The following is a 13965-nucleotide window of genomic DNA, read 5'->3' as shown; positions in this document are numbered from 1 at the left end:
CATGACACCTGTCTTTTAGAGTTATTAGTATTAAAAGAGATAACCCGTGTCATATTATTAGCATAGTCTTCATCCTAAGAAACCAGCAACAGTTAGAAATTCACATTATTGTTATTATTACTCCAGAAGCTTGTCCCTGACAACTTTCTTTTACCAACTGGTACAGCTTTTTAGCTTTGTTACCTGGCCAGTGGTTTCTCTGGAACCAAGCCCCACGACAGTTGCTTTTGTGATAGTATAGTATCTCCTGCAATCCCTGCTCTACCCTCCCATTCCCTTCCAGGTTTGGTGAGCTGGCAACCTACCACACCTCTGGCTCTATTTGAGGCAAGTTTGCTCAGGAGGGACAGTCCTCTTCTCAAAGGCAACAAAGCCATCCACAGCTTTAGGGCTTGAGTGGATTCTCCCATTGATCCATCATCATCCATCCTACTCCCAAGCCAATCCCACCCCAGAGTTGCCCTTACTGACAACTTGTTCCTCCTTCTCTCACCTAGCATTGGTGGAGCAAAGTAGACAAAGGATTCTCCCTCCTCACCCTGCCTCATGCACACACACACGCACGCACACACACACACACACACACACACACCTCTCATTCTAACCATTCACACACATTGTCTAGTGAATAGTGAATTTCATCTTCCCGAGACTGCCACTGCTACAAAAAATAGTAATCAGAATCAACTGGGCTAGCATCATTTTCTATCTACCCTCTTCGTGATTCTTGTCAATGTCACTTTATTAGGCAAACAAAAAAACATACATTCTCTATTATCTGACCACTTCAACCCCAGATAACTTGTTTGTGAATGTATTCTTAAGTCCTATGCTGGTGCCATGTGGCTTTCAGCAATGGGCCATTTTGGCAATAAAGCAATTTTCCAACTCGGGGGTAAACATTTACTTCCCAAGTATGTGTGGTTGGGTGATATGGATTCACCAATTCCACATTTTGAGAGACATTTAAAGCCCTGATCAGAAGGACCAGATCACAGAAAGCACAAAATGAGTGAGTTTTAGCCAAATGAGCTACGTATTTGTAAGCTTCCTTCCTAAGTGGCCTTAGGCTGCCAAGGATTGAACCCAGGGGAACTAAAACACTGAGCTACATCCCCAGCCCCTTTTTTATGTTTTATTTGGAGACAGGGTTACTGGATTGCTTAGAGCCTCACTAAGTTTGAACTGGAGATCCTCCTACCTCAGATTCCTGACCCATGCCAAGCATTTGTACATACCTTTAAAGGCTAAAGTCTCCAGACCTGGGAGCTCCTGAATAGGGTCCAGCATATTGTAACAAAGTATTCAATATTTGCAAAAATTGGGATTATGACATCTCAGGTACCTCTCCAAAGGACTGTGATTTTTTTCTCCTACCTATTTGTGAAATCATTTGCAATATATAGTCTCCTTAAGAAATTCAACTAAATTATTTAGAAATCTTCAGACATTACCAGTTCATGGCTTTTCTTGCTGTTTTACCAATAGTGGCCCCTAGGAGAAAAAAAGGCAGACTAAAGTGATCCATGAATTAAATGTGATACAGCATGATGATGATTATGTAGCTCTTTGGTATTATTGGGGGCATGCAGTGGAATCAAACAGATCAGTGTTTGAGCCACAGATCTGCTACTCACCATGACTTGGAACTAGTCATTCAACTTCTCTAAGCCTCAACTTCTCTACCTCCCTCATGAGAATGTTTCTGTGGGCATTTAAGTGAAATAGTGCATGTAAAGCAAGGGAATACAACAGACATTTGTCAGACATAAGTAACTCTTCCTTTGTAAGGGAATGGTTGAAAAGAAACTTTGATAAGAAATTGCTGCTCCTACTACTTTGAATGAGGACCATCACCAAAAGCAGACTGAGAGCCACCGGTCTTATAATACATGTCTAAGTTAAAGAGCCCATGTGGCTTGATGGTGGGAAACCAGGGTTAGAAGCAGTGGACAGATAGGCCCTGAGAGAAGAAACATCTAGAATATTAGGACCTTCATCTCCCTTCATCTCTGGTAGCTGATGGTCAAGTGGAAGGGTGGGGAAGAAGGCAGTTGGAAGCAGGTATTGCTTTGTCATTCTTTGTAATTTGGTGGCACTAGATAAGCTAATTGGTATTTTGGCCTCTGTGAGTCTGATTCTGTTGAGAATACCAACTCAAAATACCCTGTTATCTTTCCTTTTGGGACTTCTTTGACCACAGTACTTCCTTTTCGAGTCAGCAAGCAACTGCTACTGTAGAAATAGGGGTCTCCCGCTAGGCTTCCACTTACACTATTCTTTCCTATCTGACTGTATTCTAAGCTTTTGGCTCCCCTAAGGCTCAAAAGCAATCTTCCTCTCCTGATGGCAACTGTTAGTCTTCCCTGCACTTGCAAAGGAAAACCAAACTTCTGCAGGAAGCTGTCCCAGAAGCCACCTTTCTCCACCAACTTCCAATGCTCTGACCCAGCCCTTCCTCTCGATGCCACTTGTGGACTCAAGCCATCTTCCTACTGGTGTCCTCGCATCCCTTCCCATGCTGTTTCTCCAGAACTCCAGAACGCTGCGTATGTTCAAGGAGGCACAGCAAACTCAATGGCTGTGGTTACAGAGCACCTGCATTCACCTTAGGGAGGTTGGTGAGGAGGCATTATATCAATGGAAAGGGTGGTCTAAAGCTCTCTCCTGGGTCTGCCACTAATTTGCTCTTGACTTGGGTAAGTGCAGTCTTTTCCTGGACTTTATTTTCATCAACTTTAATGGGGGGGGGGTGCTAAGAGTACTTATTTTTTAAAAATATTTTAGTTGTAGATGGACACAATACCTTTATTTTATTTATTTATTTTTATGTTGTGCTGAGGATGGAACCCACTACCTCACACGTGCTAGGCAAGTGCTCTACCACTGAGCCCCAGCCCCAGCCCAGGAGTGCTTATTGCTACGGTCAAGATTAGCTCAGAAAGTTGAAAGGCAGTTTTGTGGTAGGAATACAGAATTTGCACTACTTAGTCCAGAGCTCCTCATATCCCCATCCTGCCAGCTTACTTAGAGGAGTGAATTGGCTTATCCAAGGTTATACAGCCAGTGCACAGTAAAACCAGTATTCAAACTTGTGTGCATCTGGGAGGGCTCAGCTGAGCTCTTCCCTCTTCCTGGCTGCTGTCAATCCCAGGCCAATTACTAAGAGCCAAGTTACCACTTTCTGTACTTTGTCAGCCTGGGCCCAGGTCGCTCACCTCCTCTGCACTCCCCCAGCAATTAGTGGTCTTTACCCTTCCTAAGAAACTCCACTAATAGAAAAAGGAATGTGGGGGAGGAGGCAGAGAGATTTGAGAAGACAGAGGCTTATAGGCTAAGATTCCACTTAACATGATTCCTTTCACTGTTTCCTGCTTCTAAGCTTTTGGCTCCCCCCAAAAACTGTATAGGTATTTAAGCTTTACTAGTTCATTGTACTGGTTTTAAAGTCACTAACTCTTGATATTTATCTTACCAATGTACTCACACTAAATAAAAAATAACATATGAGCCTGGTGGAGTGGTGCCCGCCTGTAATCCTAGTGGCTCGGGAGGCTGAGGCAGGAGGATTATAAACTCAAAGCCAGCCTCAGCAACTTAGCAAGGCCCTGAGTAGCTCAGCAAGACCCTTTCTCTAAGTAAAATATTTTAAAATGGCTGGGGATGTGTCTCAGTGGTTAAGCACCCCTGGGTAAAAACCCCATTACCAAAAATAAATAAATAAATAATGACATGGATATAACGACAGTCCTTATAGTATTGTTTGTAATAGAATAAGATTTGAAACTACTTGCATCAATAGAGAACTGTTTAATAAATCATATTACACTCATGCAGTGAAATATTGTGCAATTATAAAAATAAATGAGGCTGCTTAATATGTAGCAAGATGTGAGGGGCCGTGATATACTAAGTGTAGAAAGTAAGAAACATTGTACATAGCACACTATGATTTATGTGAAGAAAAATTAACACATGTGTATATGTTATATGTTTTTTTAAAATATTTTATCTTTTTGTTGTTGTAGTTGGACACAATACCTATTTTTTTTTATTATTTTACTTTTACACGGTGCTGAGGATCGAACCCAGGGCCTCACACATGCTAGGCAAGCTCTCTACCACTTAGCTACAACCTCAGCTCCTATATGTTTTATGTTATATGTTATACATGCATACATTTGTATATGTATATGTTAGTTTATGTGTGTTAAATATGTTTTAAATGATATACAAAGGGCCAGTTAAAGTTTTTGCCTAGGCAGAAAAATTCTGAGCTTTCTTTCATTTCAATGATGGAGAGCAGGGACATGGAAGGTCCTCTACAATTCTTCCTTAGCACTGGAAGTAGTGGAAGAGGATTCAAAGTCCTTTCAGTCTTGGATAATAGAAAGAGTTGGCTTCTCAGTGCTAGGATAAAGAACAGGTCTTGGTTTGCCCATGACTCTCCTGGTTTTAGTGCTGAAACTCCTAGGAAGACCAGACAGTAGATCACCCTATCCTTTATCCTTCTGCTATAGCCCTTAGCCAGCCAGGGAGGGAAGCTCCTGGTAGCAATGAGTGAAGCTAAGGTACCAACCCTTGCCTCCATAGCCTACAAGAGACAAGAGACTCACCGAGTGGCAGGAAATGCTCTGCAGGGTATCCTCATTTAACAGACAAGGAAATTGAGGCTCAGAGAGGTTAAGTGATTTGCCCAAGGTCACACAGCTAGTAAGTGCTGGAGCCAGTCTGTCTGACTCCTGCCATGTCAATAGGACCCTGGGGAATGTAAAGCTTTCACTGAAGCAGCGGGTCTGGCCTTTCTTAAAGCCTAAAGCACCAGGAGTTGCATTTTAACTAAATCAAACACTGTTGCTCTGAATCAACTTTGGCAGGCCTGTGTTGGGAAATGGCTTTCTTCCCATCACCCCCCACCCCCAAAGCAAAGAGAATAGATGGTCTGGGTTTTTGGACAGAAGGAGCCATAGGCAGAAAGCTGGTCTCTGCAGCTGTGTCCATAGTGGGAGTGCAGTTCTCACATGGAGAGTGATCATCCCCCAACACAACTTGATCCCCACTCTCTCACAAGAGCAGCATGAACAATTAAAAGAGAAGAGAAGCCAGCTGGTAACAGGTAGTTGTGCTTGTCATGATGCTTGCCTACTTTTTGATTGGGTGGGGGTGGAATTCAATTTGGCTATGTAATAGGGAATCCTTTTGCCAGGAAAGAGTAGCAAATCCCCTAAAGCTTCATGCACCCAAACTCCACCAAGCCATAGAAAAAGATGCAGAAGTTAGTAAAAGCTTTGGGGACTTCAGAGGAGCATATGAAAAGGTCAAGGCAGCAGCTGTACTTGCCCTTTCTCAATTAAGCAGCAGGCGGGTGTTAATTACATATAGGGAATTGGGCTGCTTTACAGACCCTGTTGAGATATTTTCTAGAAGATATTTTATAAATATGGAATAAAGGAAATGCTTATCCTTGCTGTTGGCAACAAATTTATACATGCTGATTTGTAGAGAGCATCAGGAAGAGAGACTACCTGGGCCAGAGTGTGAGAGTTTCTGGGAGAAATAGATTTAGGGATTGACTGATCAAAGAGGATCCAAAAATGAAGCTAAAACAGTTTTACAAAGCTCTAGGATTTTCTGCAAGGTCTTCTGTAGTTTGGGCAGACATTTTGGGTGACCCCTGAACAAAGGACCCTATGCCTTGGAGTCCTGCACTCTTAGGACTTGAACAACAACCACTGATGTCTGTGGTGATTGAACTTGGGACAGTAGACTCATTAGCAATACTCACTCCCACTACAAAACACTAGCAGTGAGAATTTAATAGTAGAACCCAAGGTGTTACTTGTTGTTTTGTACTGGGGATTGAACCCAGAGGCACTTTGCCACTGAGCTATACCCCCAGACCATTTTATTTATTTATTTACTTTTAATTTTGACAAAGGGTGTTGCTAAGTTGCTTAGGGTCTCACTAAGGTGCTGAGGCTGGTCTTGAACTTGCAATCCTCCGGTCTCAGCCTCATGAGTCACTGGCATTACAGGTGTGCACCACTGTGACCAACTTTATTTGGGTTTTAATGTGTGATAGAACTGGCAGGAAAGGCTAGGAGATTTGCCCTCAGTGTGCTCTGGTTTAAGAAGCTTTGCGGGTGGGGCCAAGGCATTTCAGAACATCTAAGGTTTCTGCAGGCCCTGCCTCATTTTTCCGTATCTGCCACATCATAGATATTTGCAATGGGAATATGGCAGCTTGGACAAGAAGATTATAAGTATGCCCCATTTTATGCAATAGCTCTGTGGCTGCAAAGGTGGTTTAGTAGCCCTGAGCAGTTTCCCAGAGAGTTCCATTCCTCATTGCCTTTTATAACTGCACTAGAAATGCATTTTTCTGACAAATATTGTAACCCCAAGATGCTGGAAAGTCTTAAAAGTGTGTGTGTGGGGGGGAACATGGACTACCTTGTTTGAGAGGAAAATTTTAAAGTTCCTTGATGATGGAATATATGGGCAAGTTACTTAAAGAAACCAAGATCAAGGTGGTTTTCATAGGACAGAACTGAGTCAGAAACATGCCTTTTACTACCTACTTCAGAGGGCTGCTGGGAAGGTTCCATAATGAAAATAAAAGCATTTTATTAATTGCAAAGTGCTGCATCCATGTGAACTCTAGTTAATGTTCTGGTCAATCTTGGACATCATTTTTAAAAAGCAGGAGAAGTCCCCTTTTGCTCATCATGGAACATTAAGTCTTTAGAAAAATAAGGCTTACTATTTGCCTCTTGGAAGGAAACTCATGAACAATTCTAGTAATGAGTATTCAGGCTGTTCACAGAAAACCTAATGCTATCTATAATCTTGTCTTTGGGGACAAAGTTTGGTGGGGGGTTGGGTGGGCTATGTGTTCACCGTGTTGTGTCCTATACATACTAATTAACTAGGAACTCCCAGTTTCCTTGTCATGGGGAGAGAAAGCACAGAGTCCACCACATTTTGTAATTGCGGGTCTTTAAACAAAGTAGCGGAAAATGCCCAAGCTTCAGATGTGCCATCTGGAAATTGGAGATGACACTCTGAATAGTTGTGCTGAGGAGGCAATGAGATGTTATCTGCAAGAGGCCAGGGACTGGGAAGCACTGTGCAGGGTTCTCTTAAGGGAGAGGCAAGGGTTTACCTTCCAACACATCCATTTGCAGGATGTGTTGACTCGTTTGCTTGCAATTTTCCAATTTTCCTCTTAGGTCCTTGTTTGGTTTAGTAGCCCCGAGCAGGTAAAGGTTGTTTTTCATGCATGTATTTTATTGGCTTGAAAAAATCCATTGATTGAGTGATTTTTGACTTCTCCCTATTCAAACTGGTTTCCTGGGACGGCCTATTGGGTTTTGAAATAAACAAGTTTGTTTTTTTTTTTAAATTTCTTTCCAGAAACAGTGTTGGGTTAGTAGGTAAATTTTCCTGAAGGAGGTCAGAATTTAGAAGAAGGAAATTTAGTAGTGTGGTACTTTACTTTCTCTCTAGGCTTGGGTATTTCTAGATGTTCAGAGTTGATAATACAAAGCCTGTGTTTAGAACTTAAAGAAATTCATTATGGCATTTTAACCCTTCTCCCTAGTATACATAAATCACATTACTTATCTGCTCCCATTTTGATAATATATATCTCATAAGTATGTGTCTCACATGAACTCTGAACTCACTCTTAACCTCCTCTGACGTGACAGTAGCTATATAGTTCAGAAGGTACAAACTGCTTGCCTGTGAGCCAACCATGGCTTGCAGACATGTTTTGTTTAGGCTTCAAAAGTTTCTCTCTTAACTTGTTGCTAACATTTCAAAATTATCAAACTTCACACCCCAAAAACCCTGAATTGACAATTATGAATAAAGCATCAATAAACAGTTGTGTGCAGATTTTTGTGTGGACATAAATTTTCAAAGCATTTGGGTAAATACTAAGGACTGCAATTACAGGGTCATATGTTTGATTTTAAAAGAAACTGCCAAACTGTCTTCTAAACTGATGGTACCACTGTGTATTCCTACAAGCAATGAATGAGAGTTCTTGTTATTGTACATTTGGTAATATCAGTGTTTTGAATTTTAGCCATTATAATAGGAATGCAGAGGATTTTATAGTTTTATCATGGTTAAACAATATTTTAAACTTATTTTCTTGGTAGTTGCTCAGGGCTTACAATACACATCTTATCAGAATCTACTTCAAACTTACTTACAATGAGATACAGAAATCTTACTCCTATTATCTCTATTGGTCCTCTGACTGGTGGTGCTTGGCTGGGGCCCTCTAAATTGAGGTGGGTGCTGGCTTATTTGAAGTGGGCTCTGAATAATCATTGACATTCACGATGGTTTGCTGGGAGAGGGGATATGGTCTGGAGACAGATAAAATAGGCACTTTGGAAATAATCATTTTTCCTTCTTGCTCATAGTAATATCATGAAAGAACTTGGCAAATGCCTTAACTAAAATCTGAGTTCTCTTGGGCTATCATATTCACAGGTTACAAAATGCGAGAACTTAGTTTACTGGTCAATGGTTTGCAATACTTCAAAAATGGGTTCCTTAAGGGGGAGTTGCTTTTGAGAAGAGAATGTAATTGTGTAAATATCTGCCAGTAAGAGCTATAAGGCTTTAAACTGAAAATGTGGGAAGGGGAATTATCTAGCCAAAGACTATAAAATGAACTAGTACAGGAGACATCATATATGATAAAATAAGAATACTAAAGGCGACATTTAACACTTGATAGTGCTGAACAGCTTGGAGAAAGGACATAAATAATGGGTGTAGCTTCAGTTTCATAGGATTGGAAGAACAAATTTTCTTTAAAGAGAAAACAGGAGTCTACCTAACATTTAATGGATCTTTTTTTTTTTTCTTTTTTTGGGGTTGTGTTGGGAATTGAACTCAGGGGTGCTTTACCACTGAGCTACATCCCAAGCTCCTTTATATTTTATTTTTGATTTTTTAAAGTTTGAGACCAGGTCTCATTAAGTTGCCTAGGCTGGCCTCCAACTGGCCATCCTCCTGCCTTAGCCGCCTGTCTCACTGGGATTATGGGTATGTGCCACCACACCCAGTGGAACAGTTCCATTTTAAAATTTAAGTCTTTAATAGAAAGAGGTAAATATGACTTCTTATGTTTCCCAAGTATCATGAAGATTAGTGTGGTAGAACTTAGGATATGGCATAGGAGAGAGGGTTAGGGCAGAGAAAATCAAATGCTATGATTGAGAGTATACACTATAGCCTATCTGGACAGAGAAAAGAAAGGAACTATGTATTGCTAATGCTTAGACAAAAGTTGTTTTTTCATTGATGACTCAGTATCAACTATTTAAGTATAATATCTCATTCTCCATGCCACCTCCCCCTTTCCCACAAGATGTTATTGTTCTCTTTGTTCTGACTCCTCATTGCTATCATCCTTTTTCATATAAGAGTAGGACAATAGGGCTGCGGTTGTTGTAGCTCAGTGGTAGAACACTTGCCTCACATGTGTGAGGCACTGGATTCAATTCCCAGCACCACAAAAAATAAATGAATAAAGTAAAGGTCCATCATCATCTAAAAAAATATTTAAAATAAAAAAATATTTTTAAAAAAAGAGTAGGACAATAATCTTGAAACTCATAAGTTATCAAAAAGGCTCAGGTAGATTGTGATTGCTTATGAACTCATTTTTCAGTTGAGATACAGAGACTCTGTCCATTAGTACTATCTTACTGGTTAGAGAATAGAACATATAGAAGCATATGTGATAGAGAATGAGAGTGGCAAAGAGTCATTTAATCAGGGTCCCAAAGATGAATAATTGCTGGAATCAGGCACCTTATTTGAAGGAAGAAGCTGCTACATGTTTCCAGCAGATTCTTTCCATGTGAGAATATAATCCCACCATTGGTAGATAGTCTGTTTTTTTAAGACATGGTAAATATGGGTTTTTATATGAAATCTTCTGCCTTTGAAATATTATCAACTAAATAAAACCTTTGAAAAAACGAAGTAGGCCAATAAAACATGTTTATAGTCATTCAATAGTGAATTCTAATTTACATGATAGAAAGAATTCACAAACCTTAATTTGTTGATTGAAACAATCTGGCTTATTGTCCAATAAGTATAGGTTTGGTTCCAGCTTGGTAGGGATGAGTACTTCTCCCAAATATCAGTCTTGCATGATGGTTTGTACCCTACAACATACATGAGAATGTCTTCATGGGGGTCAGCATGTTCTTCACATAGCTGGAAAATCACATTATGAGATATGTAAAGAAAGTAATTAGAAAATAGTTGTATATTGGTGTGCTTTTATTTATTTATTTATTTATTTCTTGCATACATGACAATAGTGGAGTGCATTACATTCATAATTACCCATTCATAGCACAATTTTTCATAACTCTGCATATAGAGTATGACCATGAGTCCTCTGAAGGTCTTGAAATAGAATTTATATTTGTTTCTAAAAGTATTGGGAAGGTATTGGATGCTTTGAGCAGGGAAGGGACGTGACACAACTTAATATTCTAAAAGGAACACTCTAAAAGAGCTACAACCTTGCTACTTTGAGCATTTCTGCCTTACCTGAACTCAACCTTTTCCCCTGACCATTGTACTTTCCTAGGAATATTATCTTTATGTCTCATATTTCTCCCTCACACCACCACTCATTGCAACAAATGGAGATATTCTCCATGGATTGGAGGCCATGTACCCTGAGAAACTTGAAGCTTATATCATCTTGAATGTGTTACACAAGGGTAACCAATCCCTTTTCTGGTCATACTAACTTCATTGTATTCCTATATAGATTATAGGACATTTCTCACCTATTCAGCAGAGATAGAGTCTTCAAGATATCTAATCTTCTCATCTGAGAGAACAAATGATATGGTCTTGCAAATTGATATAATTGATCCCTATGCTTCTGTCTTTCAGAAAATACTAAAAGAAGGACCTCTGCTGAAGAACTGTAACTCCGTCAAGAGATGGAAACTTAGATATTGTCTCGTTCAAGGACGAAAGCTCTACTTTGCACATCATCCCTCGGTAATATATAGAATCGTATCAATTGAGTTAGTGGGTGGGTGCCAGGAAATGCTTGGGTGGGAGGATGGCCAACAGGTTTAAGACATGGTGGCAAATATTGGATGGATGTCAAAACCCTCTACTCTTCCATTAATTTGACTTCCTTTTGGGTCAAATGAGAGACACATTTCTCACCTTTCCCCTTCCAGTATCTCTTCCCTTTTTTTCTTCAGTTAGCTTCTGCACCCAGAGTCAACTACATAATTTGTAGGGTCTAGTGTAAAATGCTAATACAGGGCTCTTTATTCAAGAATCAGGAAGAACAGGTCATTAATGGTGCTAATATAATGTTTTGTATTTACATTATAATATAAAACAATGACTTATGTTGCTTTTGTTTTAATATTTAATGTTGTTCTAAGTAAAAATAAAATTTTAAATGATTAGCATGAATTTTACCATTCATTTGTACATTGTATTGTGCTAGTTTTAAATGCAAATATGTTGTAAATAATCACTAAAATTATATAATTTGTATTAGTATCTCATACATGCATATGTATTTTGTTCTTATCGGAACACAAAACTGTACAAAACTAGCTCAACTGTTTTTTTTTTCAATTTTTAATACTTGTACACTCTATCAACACGTTTTGACTGAAAGAACTATGTATGCTTTGCTCTATTTTCCCCTTTCCTTCAATGTCATCCTTTTAAGCATAAATCGTTAGCTAACATAGTGAAGTAACATAAGTAAGAAAGAAAACGATAGGAGTTCTTGATAGTTCACGTTTTCCAGAACACCATTGCCTCTTTTCTATGATTGCAGCAAGTTTTGTTTCCAACAGCACATGTGGCCTCTCAGGGCTGTCAGCTCCCCTGCTTACTCAGTCATAGATATAACACACTTAACCTGGTATTTGCTTTAAGTTTCACTGTAGACCCACATATGATGGGTCCACTGTGATTCTATGCTTATGGACATCACAAATGCAAATGGATGGGTGTCTTTTGCCATACATTTTCTGCTCATATCACAGCTCACTGTTCCAATGAACTTATATGCAAAACACAAACTCAAAGATAACATGATTGCAAATTTCAATATGGCAATAGCTGATCATGAAACCAAGTGTGGGGCCCTTCTGAATATTGGGCCTTGTGCAACTGCGCAGCTTTCATATTGGTGATGTCATCCCTGTATATGTCAGTAGTACTGGATTCCTGCTGCTGGCTGGGTAGTATCTACTATGCCCAATGTACAAGGAGATAAGGATCAAACTGGATGGGACAAGCAATGTGGTCAAAGGCTGTCACCCAATAGAACAGATGTTAATAACAATCTGTACTACTAGTACACTAACAGATGATATCCCATTATCTCCTCCAGCATTAATCTTTATATTTGAATAATTGTAGACTGACTCACTAACCCAAGTTTCCTATAAATCCACATGAATGATTTTGGAAAAGTTGTGTTTTGGTTTAGATTGATTTATTTTTTATTTGTCATATGACATATCCACAAAAATCATGTTTTTAAATAAATTTCGGCCTTGAAGATAAAAGAGTGATTGGATCATTACTGCCAAAAATGCCTGTCAGTGTGTGTGCATGTATATGTATGTCTATTTACCTTTTAATGTCACTTTGCGTCATTAAACAAATGGTTCCTCTTCCTCTTATATCTTTCCAGTTTGTACACTTTGAAACAATTGATCTGTCTCAAGTCACCTTGGCAGAAAGCAGCTGTAGAAATCTTTGCCACAGTTTTTCTGTAAGTATGATTGGGAATGACTGAATGAGCAGGGGTGGGGGCTAGATAAAAAGAGGGGCTACCATGCCTACTAATTCCCTCTTTGGACATTAAGTTTCCCAAGGCTCCTTTGATATTGAAGTGTTATTTTTCATACAAACATTTTCTACAAACCCACTGTTTGGGGCCAAACAGTGATAGTCCTTTTCCCTATTATCAGCGTACTATAAAGCTAAGCTGATTTCAGATTGTGTGACTATTAAAATCGTCAGTCAATCTTCCTGATAAAGTGATTTATAAGAGTATCATTGGGAGGGTTTCAAGAGACTACTAACATGTCATAGAAAAATATCTGGATAATCCAGTTACATGGTATCCCCTCCTTTGATGAAATAGATAAGAACCTAAATCCAAAGTGAAATCTATCCCATGCTGATATTACTAATGAGAGCATCTCAAAGAAAAAAAAAAAAAGAGGATTTTTCTGAGGAAGTGTTTAAGGGCTTAGCATGCCTGAAATGTCACGTGGGGCTTTTGTCATTCAAATGAATCCAGACTAGAAAACTCACTGAAAAATAGCCAGTCCATTGACTCAGAAATTTCCTACCCACCTCCTCCCAAAAGTATCTCTTCCCAGTCTCAACAGTGGGTGATCCTCTGCAGCAGGTAGAGGATGGTATTTAGTGGACTAAAAAGCTATAAGCCTAATACCCTTCTTCCATGGCTGGTCCACATTCCATCCTCTTTTGAAAAGAGAGCAGATAGATCTAACATAGAAACCCAGCTTTGTTTTTTTCACATTATGTCACATTGGCCCAAGGTAAATCTGGGCATTCTACTGATTTGTCCCCAAATGAGTCATTAGGTCAATGTTTTTGGCCTTGATTCTACAAAGAAATCCTACAGGCAAGGCTGCTCCTTAGCCTAATGTAAGCACAAAGGCACTGCACAACAGTCCCAACTAAGAATAGGTTTGGATCAAAGGAGTGGCTCTGATCACAATCACAACTACCTGCCAAACAATCATGCTGTGTTACATACAAAAGGAAAGGGAAATTGCTTGTTGGTGTGATGAGCTCTAATTCTAAGATTTGAGATGTTGGTAGCCAAAGCAAATAAGGCCTTTGAAGCAATGACTGATGTTATAACTATCCATGTTCCCACTT

At 39.5% G+C, this 13965-nt stretch overlaps 1 protein-coding gene across 1 annotated transcript in view; it reads left to right on the top strand.

Annotated features, from left to right (window-relative positions):
* The window catches only part of Dgkk (diacylglycerol kinase kappa), a 132505-nt gene that overhangs the window by 35746 nt on the left and 82794 nt on the right, over nucleotides 1-13965 (top strand). The window contains exons 2-3 of the mRNA XM_046442445.2: nucleotides 10954-11064; nucleotides 12740-12820. Coding sequence (XP_046298401.1) covers nucleotides 10954-11064; nucleotides 12740-12820 — 192 coding nt within the window. The remainder of the gene's footprint in view (nucleotides 1-10953; nucleotides 11065-12739; nucleotides 12821-13965) is intronic.

Source organism: Marmota monax, unplaced genomic scaffold (genome assembly GCF_021218885.2).
Source record: "Marmota monax isolate L192 unplaced genomic scaffold, Marmota_monax_Labrador192_F-V1.1 WCK01_AAM20220418_F8-fsc00170, whole genome shotgun sequence".
Lineage (NCBI taxonomy): Eukaryota > Metazoa > Chordata > Mammalia > Rodentia > Sciuridae > Marmota > Marmota monax.
Note: the sequence above shows the minus strand (reverse complement) of the source record. Positions and strands in the feature narration are given on the sequence as shown.